Source organism: Lepidochelys kempii, chromosome 11, assembly GCF_965140265.1.
Source record: "Lepidochelys kempii isolate rLepKem1 chromosome 11, rLepKem1.hap2, whole genome shotgun sequence".
Classification (NCBI taxonomy): domain Eukaryota; kingdom Metazoa; phylum Chordata; order Testudines; family Cheloniidae; genus Lepidochelys; species Lepidochelys kempii.
In genome coordinates, this window is record NC_133266.1 from 47,192,041 (window position 1) to 47,206,851 (window position 14,811).

At 40.7% G+C, this 14,811-nt stretch overlaps 1 protein-coding gene across 6 annotated transcripts in view; it reads right to left on the minus strand.

Annotated features, from left to right (window-relative positions):
* Positions 1–14,811, minus strand: part of PDE1A (phosphodiesterase 1A) — a 190,317-nt gene that overhangs the window by 39,288 nt on the left and 136,218 nt on the right. For all 6 annotated transcript variants that reach the window (XM_073306084.1, XM_073306085.1, XM_073306088.1 and 3 more), the window contains 3 exons: positions 12,414–12,539; positions 5,450–5,551; positions 5,214–5,334 (listed from right to left, as the gene is read on the minus strand). In XM_073306084.1, the coding sequence (XP_073162185.1) occupies positions 5,214–5,334; positions 5,450–5,551; positions 12,414–12,539 (349 nt within the window). The remainder of the gene's footprint in view (positions 1–5,213; positions 5,335–5,449; positions 5,552–12,413; positions 12,540–14,811) is intronic.

The following is a 14,811-nucleotide window of genomic DNA, read 5'->3' on the forward strand; positions in this document are numbered from 1 at the left end:
AAATGAAAAAGAGAGAAGAAAAGGAAAAGTCAACCTTATAACTTAATTTTAACCATTTGTATTGAAAAGAATATGTTGAAAGCAAAGATCTTGTCAAGACCAAAGCATCTGCCACTGTGATTTAGTATTTGTCAGGGAAGGAAAATAAAAAGCATGTTTTATAAGGAGACCTTCTGCAGCCTCACAGCTTGGACTTGGAGCACCCAGAGATCATTCAACTTAACTTCTCTTAAAGAGACGGGGTGTGGGAAAGAAGGAGAAGCCGACCATTCTGATATTTTCCCAACTGCATTTTAGAATGCTGGGGCCTCATTGATATCCTGGACATTCATTGATAAATTTGTAATTGTAGAATTAAGTCGATTTGCAGGTGCATTTAAAATATAGACCTTTGATATTCTTATCATTTCGCACCGAATGATAATAAGGAACGGATGTCAGAAAAGCACACACACAAAAAATTTCAGTACGACTGCTTAAAAACAGCCTCAGAGATGTTTTTAAGAGATAGAAGAATGTGCTTCAAATAGAAATGGAGGGTTTCACCACTTCTTCCCTTAAAGTCCAATTGAATTGCATAACCTAAGTGAAGCTGTGGATAGATATCTAGAGCCGGAGGAAGAGAGCAGAGAGAAAATATAAAAAAAAACTATTGGTGGCCATACATATAGAATGAGCCCAGAGAGAAAGAAAAGAGACAGAGGACCAAATTACAGCTGACCTTGTGCTTTATGCTTGAAAGTGGTAGACTGCCCAGAGACCCCTTCCCTCACCCTGCCCACATAGAAGGTACCCATAATTTGACTAAAGGGAACAGAAGAGAGCAGGAGCAGGTAGTATTACCAAAAGGAGCTAATGGTCCCCAGAAGTGAACCACATGAATATAAATGAAGGAGCTTCACTGATTTCAACTAGCTGAGGATTTGGTTCCATCGGCTTCTACTACACTAAAGGTTTTATAAAAAAAATATTGAGCTAACCAATCTGGCTTTGCTTTCACAGCTTAAGATGCCTCCAGAACTCCCCATTGGAACTGTGGCCTGATTATCTAATGTCAAGAGCATGTTACTACTTACATTAACATTGGGATTTTTGCCAGGGATAAAGTTACCTAACATCTGAGAACTCAAAAGTCAGGAAATTCATGCAAAAGTTAAAATCACAGAACTAAAAATCTAAAAACTTAACTCTCTTGAGCTTATGCCTTAAAATACTTCTTTACTGCATCATGTATTTTTGACAATTCATCCAATATATAATGAAAACTGTAATTTCTTATATAATGTATATATTGTAAATTGTGGTATAGGACCCAGACTTAAGATTTGACATGATCTTTAATTCTCATGAGATATAAAAGTTAAGCAAGCTAAGTTTGAAGAAAATCAATTAAACGACTTAAAAATTATTATTTGAAAGTTGAAATTTTATTTTTGTTTTAAAATAAACTCCAGCCTAGAGCAGAATGCTGTCAGGGCTGGGTGCTTGGTTGAGTGACCTCAGCTGTATGTTTCTTTATCATTGTGCATTTGAGATGGATGGGTGTGGTTTGTGTGTGTTTTTTTTTTTTTTAAGTGAAAACAACTTTTTTTATGATAATGTTCTAAGGCTTTGCCCTTGAAATTATTACTGATACATATTTTAAATCTTAGTGCCAGTTGAATAAAGTTTTCTAAGATAATGTCCATTTTCCATCTGTGCCCACTTTTAAAACTGCATATTAAAAACTCCGATGTTCTCAGAAACTCTCAGTTTCTGCTGCTTTTGTCTGTGTTGCTCTGTAAGCAGGCAAATGACATTTTAAAAAAAATTAAGTTCTGAAGTCTTGAAATGTCTTTATCATATTTGGGTCTTCTAACATGAACAGTGTTTTACTATTTGGAAATTAACCTTTTTCACTGACCAATGTAGTATAGAATACAACAAACATACAATAAATAAGTTTCCAATTCCTTGTCAATCCTAATGTATCATCATCATCATCATCATCACATATTTTATAAGCTAGGTTGGTTAACAGACATCAAGCTGGATGTCAGAGCTCAAGCTCTTCATGGTTCATTTCAGGTACTGATTTTATTACATCTATTTTATTTATCAAACCAGTTTGAGTTAAAACAAAGTATTAAGCCTTCACTTGAAACTCAAACTGAATCTTGTTCAGAAATTGTAAGTTTAAGTTTTATGTTTTTATGGCTTTGCACCTTCTGGCTTTGGCTGAGACCAGAAACAGACAAACCAAACTAGTGTGGAATAGCTATTATCATCTAATTCCCAATCTGGATGGAAAAAGGAAATGAAATTCCAGCACATTTTCTACTTTCCATGGGTCCTGAGTTCAGTTAAATGTTATAACCTGATCCTGCAGTTCTTATATAGACACTGAAATCAATGGGTGGGAGGTTTGGCTGTGTACAGACTGCAAGACTAGACACTCCCCCTATTCCTCCCCTTTCCTCCCTCACCCCCCTCTCCCCGATCGTGTTTGTCTGCAACATATTTTAGAAGCTTTGGAGGTTCACCTGTCACTAACATTAACCAGAACTGTTCACATTAGAGATATGTGCAGCCTATATTCTGTCTCGACTGAGTGCACATTATCCCAGTTTCTGCTGTGTACATTTGAAATGAAGGTGCTATGAGAGAGTTTCATATTTTTATAATTATGAAATGCGTAAGTGTACTTCAGTGACAAAAAATTGTTTTTAAAAAACTCAAGTCTTTGAGCAGTTTATTTATAATCCAGTACCATTTTACAGTGAAAGGATAAAGTAGTAATTAAAGCATTAACCGATCCTGTGCACTCAATGATCAAGGCAGTACAGAACTATATATTGTTAATGCTACAGCCCTGGCCTGAACATATTGCCTCACTGTTCCATGGAGTCTATGTATCCTGCCTCCCTATGTCTAAAATGCTTCTACAGTTGTTCATTTCTGACCTTCTTCTGAGTAATATTCATCTGGGTTGATGGTCCTCCCCTTTTCCTCCAGCATTCTATATCATCATCATTTCCAATTACAGTAAGAGGCACCAACTGGTAACTCCAGACTTCAAGTCCTGATGTTGAACTTAATTAATGATCTGCTGCTGCTCAACATTTCCACAAAACTGGGTTTGTTCATCATTTAGATTAAGGCACCAGTTCTCCACTCTCTCCAAAGGCAAATCAAAGAATCAGTAAGGTCCTGAAGTTTACTGTTCAAAATCAGTAGTAAGCATCTTTAGGAATTGAGTGAGAACTCTCAAGAGCAGATGGAATAAATTACTGACTCATTCATTGCTCTGACCCCTTCCAGTTTAATGTATGACTACTCCTGTTTGAAAGCCACAAAATATAACATAGCAAAAGGACAATCTAGATGGGCCAGGCAGCCAATATCTATCATTCCCTATCTGCTTTGTCAAAGATGTAATCACTGGAGGTGCTATGATATATCTAAATTAGGCTTTGATCAGTTTTTTTGATGGCTCTTTTTGTGACAACATTGCTGCTTCTCTCTGGGCCACCAGGTCCAATTTTAATTTAATCATTGTTGTGTTAAAACTTTGTGCAGGGCCCAGATTCATAGGGATGGGCGCTATATCCCAAATACAGGGAGGTAGTTGCTTTAGTTACTTTGCTGAGTCACGAAGACACTGAAGTATCTATATGCTCAACTTTCTTTTTCTTCTGTAAGGATATATTTTAATTTAAAATAATTATGGTGGTCTAAGATGAACTATTCAAATGCTGTACAGAACAGTAGGGAAATGCCTCTTACCCCTTTGGTGACCATCTTATTCCCACCCCACTAAAAGCTACCTATTTAAAAGCAAGTTAATTTCAATGTTAATGTTAATCGCTTCCTAAGAGGTGCCTAGAATATTCTTCTTAGTGCTATTTCTCCCACAGTGCTTTCTTACTGAGGGCATAGCTTAGTTGCATAGACTAAAATGCAGTTTTCTAAAATGTCCCCACTATTAAGTTACCTATTTTTCCCATTCCACTATTGCTTCTTTGTTATCATTTTAATGGCCCATATCAGAATGATCCTCAATACTGAGACAGATAAAAAGGAGGAGTTTAGAATCTATTTTTCTCTTATTTCAAGCAATTTCTAAATCCTGAACACAACAGAACGCAAAAATCACTCACTCATAGTTAATTGGTAAAGTGATCACAGGGGTTTTTTTTTTATTGAGACAAACCCAGTTTTTCACGATGTCGTAGGATCCCAGATAATTCGTGCAAGACACCTGAAATGTCCTGTTTTTTTCATTTCACCACTTGAAATGTTTGCTTCCCCTCTCCCCCAACTACACAATGTTTGCTCAGTGGTATTGCTAGACAGTAGAATTTGCTCTGCGTTTACAAGCAACGGAGTGTTTGGAGTGATAGAAAGGTGGAACCAATGTAAACATTGTCAAAGCCCTTCTTCTTTACTTAAAATTAACATTAATTGCACTTGCTCAGTGATTCAAGATAAACTCATTGTTTGTCACTAGAAAAAATGATCCACTCTGTGAAACAAACACATGTTGCTATTGAATCAGAAGCTGGGAATAGTACAACACCACACATTTTTTAAAAAGTGCATTTTGTCTTTTCTACGACTGTTTCACCACCACAAAAAATACTGCCACATTGCTGTGCCGCTGTGTTTGATTCCGAAATTATGGCCACATTGGCAATAGAAAGATTGCCATTGACTTGAGTGGTCTGCAGAGCAGGCCCACAAAGAGCATGAAAGGAAAACTCCATCCTACCGATGTGGGATATGCACAGCACTAGCTCACAATAAGGGGGAAAGGGAAGCCTTATGTAATATGATATGGATACAACATTCATCTGCCTTCTTTGCTGAACACACATCCTTCACATACCCAGGTACTCCCTCCTACCCAATACCTCTTTTTAGTTCAGAGTGTATACAGATCTCTGTCTAAAGAATGAAATCAGCTTGACAAATTATAATACTGTTAGAGAAGAAAAAAAGCTAATGCTTTGGAGCCTGCCATCAGCTGAAATAGATATTAACCAACATCCTATTCATCTTACTCACATGAGTAGTTGTACTGAAGTCAGTGGGACTACTTCTGAAAGTAAGGCAAGCACGATTCTGATCACTTTACTAAATTATAACTGACAGTATTCTTGCAGGTAGAATTATAAAATATCTAACAGTGTAACTAACACTTTAACTATGTTAACAGATTTTGAAAATGGCACCTGTCGAAAAAACTCTTCCATCAGTGCCGTTGTCCACCGGTAGTGCAGTTCCCAAGATTTTGCTGGGTGGCTTATGTCTGCTGCATGTAGAATCAAAGACATGGCTTTGGCTTTGTCTATCCTGTCAAATCAAGGACATGCTCCAATTATCTCAGAACAGCAGCAACTGTTTAAAGTCTTTTCTTGTGCATGAACTCATTTGAAACTTCTAAAGAAAGGAATGGAAAATAACCTACCCCTCTGTCTGCTGCAGAGTATGGCGCATTGTTTTAATTTGCTGGAAATGTCCTGACATATCTGTTGACAAGACCATCTCAATGACCAGGCTACGAAGTTCCCTGAAAGCAATCAAAAGCAAAGTTACTAATTACAAGTAATTTATTCTGTTTATGGAACATTTGCTTGGGAGGCACTGGTTAATTCATATCTTTCTAAACAAAAATGAACACTTTTTTTAATTAAAAAAAGCACTTCAAGACATGATTAACAACTGGAACCTTATGTCCCTAAGGGGATTCTGTGGAAACAGCATACTTCACAAAATCAACTCTGCAATTATTATTTCAGAGTCATGCTGTTTTGTGATTCCTCTTTTCTAGTGCATAAACTATAATTAAGTGCAACCCTGGCTATAACTCTTCTGCTTATTTCACCCCAGTACTAGGATCATCACATTCAGAAAGAGAGGGTACCATTTAGACCGTTGGGTCCACTACAATAACAGGAGGATATAAGCTTCCAATTTAGCGTACAGCAGATACAATACTAATATTAGCTAGAAGGTTCAGGAGCCATTTAGGAGACTAAGAAGTGTCAATCTGAAATGTTAGGAATTCAGGCCATTTAAAATTCCTCTATTCTTTTCCCCTTTTTCAAGTTTGGTCAGAACAGCATCCGTGTCTAAATCCCCACCAGCTTAACACTATGGACCATTACAAACTAGCATAAATGCTTTCAGCCTAGACAGCTGATGGGAAGGGCCTATTCAGGGTAATGGGCCATTAGGAAAAACAACAGGCCTTAGGACAGGGCTTCCCAAACTTGGTTCATGGCTTGTTCAGGGTAAGCCCCTGGCAGGCCGTGAGACGCTTTGTTTACCTGATCGTCCGCAGGTATGGCCGCTCACAGCTCCCACTGGCCGCGGTTCGCCGTTTCCAGCCAATGGGAGCTGCGGGAAGCAGCGCAGGCCAGGCCACCACTTCCCACAGATCCCATTGGCCAGGAACAAGCCGAAAACCAAGTTTGGGAACCCCTGCCTTAGGAGAAGCTTATCCCCAACCTGGTGAGCCTTCCTGAGATCACTCCAGACAGCCTGTAAATAATGGCTGCTATGACTTAGCAGGTCATACCAGGGGGTGTGACCAGACCACATGACACTGATCTCCACTTTGGGTACCTGTATTTTTCCACAAATTGGACTGGGAACTGTTTTTTGGAACAAAGGGTTCCCGCCATATGGAAAAGCTATATAAGGCAGGGAGTGACATCATCTGTTGTTCTTTACTCCTCCACAACTCAATACCTGGAGAAGCTCAGAAAGAAAAGGTCTTGGTACGGGGATGGGGATCTCAAGTTGCAAAGCAATTGCACCTTGTGCCTTAAGAATCTGCAAGCCTGCTTGTATCATCAGTCAGGGTTAAAAATTGCTAATTCATATCCAGTCTTTCTAGTATTTTAGAAAGTATTTTCTAGTATTTTAGTTTGCAGTTTTGTTTATGTACTAGGTAATCTGCTTTGATCTGTTTGTTATCACTTAAAATCTATCTTTTTGTAGTTAATAAACTTGTTTTATGTTTTAATCTAAACCAGTGTGCCTTTGAATGGAAGTATCTGGGGAAAATTTCAGCTTGGTTTAACACAACGGTACTGTGCATATTCCTCTCCACATTGAGGGAGAACTGAGTAATAAATTTGTACTGGTCGGGGTTTTGAGCAGGGCAGGATGGTACAGCTCTGGGGTCCTAGGCTGGGAAGCTGGGGGTTATCTTGGCTGTAGCTGCTCTATTGTTGGTTCATGCAGTGGCTGGCCAAAGCCTGCATGCAACTGCAGCTGGGTGTATCCCTGCCTGTGTGAAAGCTGGTGAGAGTGTAGGACCGGGAGCAGTCTAAAGCCTGTCACAGCAGCACAGTGGGGAGGGTTCTCAGTTACTTCAGATAATTCTTTCCCAGGTGTTTGCCTGGTGGGTCTTTCCCACATACTCAGGGTCTAACTTGTCACCATATGTGTGGTTGGGAAGAAATTTTTCCCAGGTCAGATTGGCAGAGACCCTGGTGGGGTTTTTTTTCCTCCTTCCTCTGCAGCATGGGGCACAGGTTACTTGTAGGTTTCAACTAGTGTAAATGGTAGATTCTCTGTATCTTGAAGTCTTTAAACCATGTTTTGAGGACTTCAGTAACTCAGCCAGTGGTTAGGAGTCTATTACAGGAGTGGGTAGGTGAGGTTCTGTGTCCTGCAATGTGGAGCGGGTCAGACTAGATGATGATGGTCCCTTGTGACCTTAAAGTCTGATCCTGTGAGAAAAATGTGGTATTCAGGAGGTTCTAGAACAAACCCTGTTAAACATTAGTGTAAAATCCTATGTTTATGCTTTTACGATATGAGTTAATTGCAATTCTATTTAGAGGAGATATGATGGTTTATTATAAGTTTTGAGGCTGAACTCCCACAACAGTACGTTTAAGCTGGTGTCACTCACTAATTTCAATGGACTTACTACTGATTTATACTGGTGTAACTGAGTGGAGATTCAGGCCTCCCTTTGCTATTCAATTAATGATGTGCAACCATGGCAACCGTGCCTGCCCTCCTAATATGACACTAATTAACCTGCATCCCAACTGTTGCTCCTGCACATTGCTTTGAACTTGTACCCTTCAAATGAAGCAAGCCATTTTTTGTAAGAAACAGTTGCATGGAAACTGAGGGGTTTATATTAGTTATACTCTTCTGTTTTGGGGGCAAATAGGAAAGAAAAAACCCTAACACAAACCTGAAACAAACTCCTACCCCCTGTTTCTACAGATTTTTATTTCCTTTGAACTTTCAATTCTTGAGCTCACTTTTAAGAGTAATCCCTGAGTCCCTGCTCACCATGAGGCCCCATCCCCTGCTCCTCCTGTTCCCCGCAAGGCCTTGGCCCTGGCCAGACTGGAAGCCTTAGCTGGGCTGTGGTAAGAACTGCCCAGGGAGTCTGGACCACTGTGGGGAGCCCCAGATCTCTCCCTGCCTTGGATGGCACATCCAAGGAGGTGGGGATACAGGCTGGAGGTTGTTCTCGGACACCCCAGCACCCTGCGCAGGGCAGGTGGAGGGGCCAGGGCTCCCTGGGTGGTTCTTACCACAGCCCGGCTCTGGCTTCCAGATGAGAAGAGGAGGACCAGAGGGTGTGGGGTTGGGGGAAGAGGAGGGGCAAAGGGTGAGTCCATGGAGGGGGTGGGGTTCCTGCATGTGTCCCATGTTTGCTTTTTGAAAAGGTGGTCACCCTACTCGAAACCCAGAGGTTGCAGGACAAAATGTCTACCACCACTACTGCCAGCAAACACCACAGGGCACCCATTTCCCAGCATTGCTGCTGCCGTGTGAAACAGCTGACAGAATGAGGAGCCACTTAGAGGAGTATCACTGTACAGCTGGGGAGGTGGAAGCATGGCGGATCAAAGGATAATGGCTGGTGTGGAAAGGGAGACCAAATTCTGCTCACAATAATACCTGCACAATCCAATTGTCTTCAGAGGAGTTGCATGATGTGAGAGCACATTTTGTCCACCATGTACATAAAGCTGCAGTACTGGCCCAGACTGAAGCCTCTCTGTGCAACACCTTCTTATTTGAATGTATTTGTTTATTTCCTCTTTGAAATGAGGCTGAAAGGATTGATGGATTTTTGGGCAGGGGAGGTAGGTAAGGGAGAAGAGTATGGAAAGGATGGATTTGGGGCAGGGGTGTGAGCTTGGGTTGAGGGAAAGAGTGAGGAATGACTATACTACTTGGGGACTGTCACATGTATTACCCTCCGACAGAGCCCTTGTCACAATGTTGGCAGTACTTCACTGATTCAGACCCAAACCTTGTGTTTTAAACTTAATTGAGGCTGAGAGTTTATTAGCATATTCCCCCTGACGTTAACAGGTAGAAAAAATGGTAATGCAAAAAAAAAAAATCTCAATCACTTTCCTTTATCTTGATGAAATAATTAGCAAAGCCATGGTTTAACCAGGCATGGGCATTAAAAAAAAAAATCAGAACAACTGAAGAAAACAGGTCTGACAGTATTTAAATGAATCAGACAGGATGTGTGCTGAAAAAGTCGAACAAATTGTCATTTCAATTTACTGCCAATTTGCTTTATTGTAAGCTTCAAAGCTGCTATTTTAATGGCATGGATTTCAAAAAAGTTCATTCTATTAATAATTTAAAAAACTGAAGTGCTTCTTTCAAGTGGCTAAATGGATTTTCCACTGTGCTACTGAACCACTACAAACCATAACAGAGAAACAAGGATATTTTTGAACTTACAAAATGAATACCAGGCGATCATCATTTTCCAACCTGACCCTCAAAATTAGGTCAACCAGTTCCATAAATTGTGTGGGTATTCAAATCAGCATTTAGGCATGCACAGATTTATTAGAGGCACAAATATAAAGTGCTGATTTATGTGACCAAATAGAGAATTGGATGCCCTACTTTAGCTCAAATAAGTAAATCCATTTATTCATGTTGAATATCGGTGATATTGTAGCAGAATTTTCAGAAGCCTTCACAATTAATGATACCTACCTAAAAGTAAAATTGGGCTTCCTGCCTCTATTAAATAAATGTATTATAGTCTCATTAAAAGGGCCAAATTTATGCCCCCCTACGGCTGCCATGCAACCTTGCTGACTTCTCGAGGGTTGGACGAGTACAACGGAGAGCAGAATCTGGGCACTGTGTAACCATTCCATATAAAGAAATTCTGATACAAATATCTATACTAAAACCACTAAAATAAATAGGAAATATAGAATAAGTCACAATGAAAGGAATTTCAAAAGCAAGAGCAAGCACAATTGGAGAGTAGCTGAACAACTTCTAAAAGAGCATACTAAATTACCACTAAAGCAAAGAGAAATGAAGAGAAAGAGACAGAGAGCACCACTGAGCGAAAGCGTAAAGGAGCCACATTGTGTACAGCCCAGCATAAAAAAGAAGGAAAGTCAGTATGAAGATTGATCAGTCTTGGTAGAAAAGACCATTTTAGAAATACATGTATATGCTACAAAAACTACATTATTACAGTCCCGATCCTGAGACCTGCTCTGCTCCAGTCTCCCAGTGAGAAGCAGCATGGAGCTGAGAGATCTGGGTACTGGAGGCTTCTCCCAGCACTGAGGAATCCTCTGCTGTCATAGGGGCTCCTCTTCTCCCCTCCTCTAGCCACCTGAGGAAGGAGGAGTGGCTGGGATGCACTGGGTCCTGTTGATCCCAGGCTGCTAGCATGGCCTCTGGGGGCAGCGGGGTGTAAATTCAGGCAGCGTCCAAGTTGCACTGATTTATGTCAGGGACTGGCCCAGTCCTTGGTGACCCCAAGATCAGAGAAGCACAGAGGTGTCTTTGCCCTGGGCCTTTACTGACTGTAGCTCGGCTGGACCAGATTCTAGTCCTATATATCTTAAGGCCCTTAGATAACATGTTAATAAGTGTGACAAACATCTTGCTAGGATAAAATATCTATGGGAAAAAATAAAGACAAAAAGTACTAAACTACTGACTCCACATCTCCATGTAAGTGGCATAAAGATTCAGAATCTTTCACCTCTAAGTGACACAAACTGCTGGGGACTGAAAGGTATCAGCATCTGAAAGTTGTTTAATGGCTCTTCTACATCCCCAGAACACAATCACTTTCTTTGTATTCAGTGGCAGTCTAAGCAGAGGGATCACAGAGACGGAACTACCCTTTCAATCCTCAGAAGGTAGAAGCCTCCAGAACAATGTTAAGTCATACTGGTAGAGGCAGTGTGGATAAGAGAATACTCTCATAGCACAAGTTTAAAATCAGTTTCCAAAGCTATTGATCTTTGTCCAGAACTAAATTCATTTAAAAAAATTAAGGACAATGAATGAGAGTAAGTATGCTCTGAAAGAAAAAATAAAGTCAAAAACATGTAGCAGTCCACCTCAATCGTAGAGATGAAAAAAATACTTTATGTATGAGGTCTGCCGCAACAATTAAGGGTAATTAATGGATTAAAAATCAATGGGTTTTAACTCCCTGTATTGTTAAATATTAACACCCTTATTGTCTATAAGCCAGTTTTACATATTCCATCTCTAAATTCAGCTATATGGAAATGAATTGCCTAACGATGATCTGATTCCAAAGAGGAAATAAACGATTACATGCAAATAAGAAGGTGTTATACAGCGAGGCTTATGTCTGGGCCAGTACTGCAGCTTTATATACACGATGGGCCAAATTGTACTCTCATATCATGCAACTCCTCTGAAGACAATTGGATTGTGCAGGTATTATTGTGAGCAGAATTTGGCTCTCTGTCTTTAGTGACACCATTCCCAGAAGCAATGTTCTCCAGATGCAGCACACCTGCCTGCCAGTGATGCCACAATACAACTATTGGTTACATATTTTAGGGGTACTTGAATGATAACAGCTATACCGACCGCAACATAGGAAGACTTGTATTTTGTGTGCTCTGCATGCACCATAGCAACTTCCTTAATAATGGAAGACCTCAAGGCAGTCCTGACAATTATCATTTCTGAGATTGTGGCTCGAGTTATTGTGAAATGTCAGTTACAGTTCTGATCATCTCTTTTAATGCCCACTTAAGTTCCAGTGCTCTTACATGCTTCCATTTCCAAGGCTTCTTCAGTTTCAGCTAGAATTTAAAGGGCATGTCTACACTTCAGGCTGGTGGTATGATTCTCAACTTAAATAGAATGTAGCCACGAAAGTGGGATGGATTAGTTGCCTTGAGTACGTGCTTAGGGTCTTGGATGCGTACGTACTTGGGGTGGCTAGCCCACCGTGCTGCCAGGATTACATGCTATGTTTAGTGCACTAGCTCAAAGAGAGTTAGCATGAGTAAGTCACCCCCAATTTAACATGTAGACATACCCAAAATGAGGTGCAAAGGAGAAGCCCTACCCTTTTTATTAACTGGAATCATCGTTAATGTCCCAATAGATCTTACCTCCAGTCATCTTTGGTTAAATTTGCCAGAATGTTCATCTCTTCCTCTTGCATAAGCCTGTAAGCAGCACTCACATGATGATTTTCAAGAACAGAACGATCATTGTACAAAATTGCAACATCTGACCTAGGTATAAAAGAGGTATGATTAGCAACAGAATACTGATGTTAGCATAATAGAGAGAAAGAGGCTCTGTTGCCATAAAAGGGTCTGTTGATTTAGTTTGACATGCTATTTATTTCATCCTAGTAGATAAAGGTCTGAAAATCAAACCTCACAGATAATTCCTCGTCATAAAAAAAAAAAATGCAGCTATGCTGGTAATTGAACTCTCTTGCCATATTAGCCACTGTAAAGGGCAAGGACCAGATTTTGAATGTATCATTGTTTTCTCTTTATAGTATGTAATTAATACATCAGAGAGATTAATTTGTGAGGAAAATCCTGAAAAAAGTGAAATTAAGAGGAAAAACAATAGTGAAAAATTAAGCTGAAAGAGAAATAATAATAATATCCTCAAACAACATTGCTCCTTTTTCCACCTGTCTCATAAGCCTTTGGACCAGGTACATCCACTGGTATCAAAGGGGCCTACTTTCATGCATGCACCTATTACATCATTTTGCAATAAAACAGCTAATTCATGAGGTATACAGGAGAAGGGCCCAATCCTATAGTATTTACACAAAGAAAACTTTCATTGAATTTAAAGGCAGTTTTGCCTGAGTCCTAAGAAAGGACTGCAAAATTAGGCTCTCTTTGACTAAAAAAAATTATAATCATACAACTTATATGATATTATATGTGGCACAGGGACTGAGACTTGTACTTCAGGTTGTCTGACAGTTCCCATTCTAAAACCCTGTTTTCAGCTGCATATAACTTTCTCAAATTTCAACCATTTGGGCTAAATCCATGCTAGATATCTGCTTCAGGCTGATTTTATTTTGGACTGCGGAGTTAGAAAGAGGTGGGGGGAATTTCAGCAAAAATGGTTCAGGTATTTCTCAGAATGGAGTTAGGGGAAATATATGTTCTGCCCATCTGAAAAAAATTCTAAACACCATTTTGCAGAGAAGCTCTTGAGCCTCTATGCTATGGAGTGGGGATTTGAAATGTGCCAGAGGGGGTAATCTTGATGTAAGGGGTTTGACCTGTGAAAATCAACCTGAATTTGACCAAGTTTTTAGCCTCTGAAAATCTCAGTTCATACATGATCTGTAGAGACTTTTTAGAGTTTAGCAGCGAAATTTGCTCAAGATTCCACCTGTGCTAAGCATACTCCAGTCCTGGGTTATAGGGCCTTCCTGCAATTGCTCCTCCCAGCTGCTTGGGGCAGCTATGGCACCAGGGATGAGAACTGATCTTTCCTTTCATGTCAATGTCATGTGCCACCCCCACTCCACGGCTGGTGCACAAGAGGCCATTAGGAGTAGGAGTCGAACTGCTCAAAATCAAGCTATTCCAAGTACTCACATGCAGTAGAAGACAATATTGTAATGCATTCACCAACAGGGGGAGCTTTGCTACTGAAAAGTTGAGAAATAATATGCAGCTTCTATTCTGAGAAAAGTCTGCTTTGATTACTTTGTATAAAGAGAGCTCTAAATATTAGTTTTAAAGAGTTATGACCTTGCCATCACTAGTTATCATTAGTGGTAATTTGTTCATCCACAACAGTGTGCTTGACAATATGACCTCTTTCTAATAATTAGAAAAGGGCCCAAGCTTTGGATCCATACTTTGGTGGTGTATAAATCAGGAATTAGGATTGGTCCCATCTGTAATGCTGACAGACCCCAGTTGTCAGCAGACCGGATCTAACCTGAGATCTCTGGAGCTAAATGCATGAGCCTCTATTGCATAAGCTAAAAGCCACATGGCTCTTTGCTAAGGCTGTAAGAGACTCATCAATCTCTAGCTGAGCTAGGTGCCATGAGTGGAGGACAGAGTTGTCACGGAGTCCCCGGGCAATGCTCTGGAACTGCTCCCTATGAAGCCAGGCAAGACCCTGGGGAAGTCTTCTCTCTGGGAGCAGACTGTCTCCAGGACACACAACTCACACAGCTTCCACCTTCCTGGGTCTGACCTTGGAGCATTCAGCATCCTCTACCCCTCCATGCGCTTCCCACAGCGAATCCGCCCAGGCGGGGTCCTGGAGAAGCCAGAGGGTCCTGCACCCCAACTTCGCAGTCAGACACGACTCTCAGCCAGCCAGTAAAACAGAGGTTTATTAGACGACAGGAACGTGGTCTAAAACAGAGCTTGTAGGTACAGAGAACAGGACCCCTCAGCCGGGTCCATTTTGGGGGGCAGCGACCCGGACAACCACGTCTGCACTTCACTCCTCGTCCCCAGCCAGCCCCAAAGTGACTCACCCTCCAGCCCCTCCTCCTCT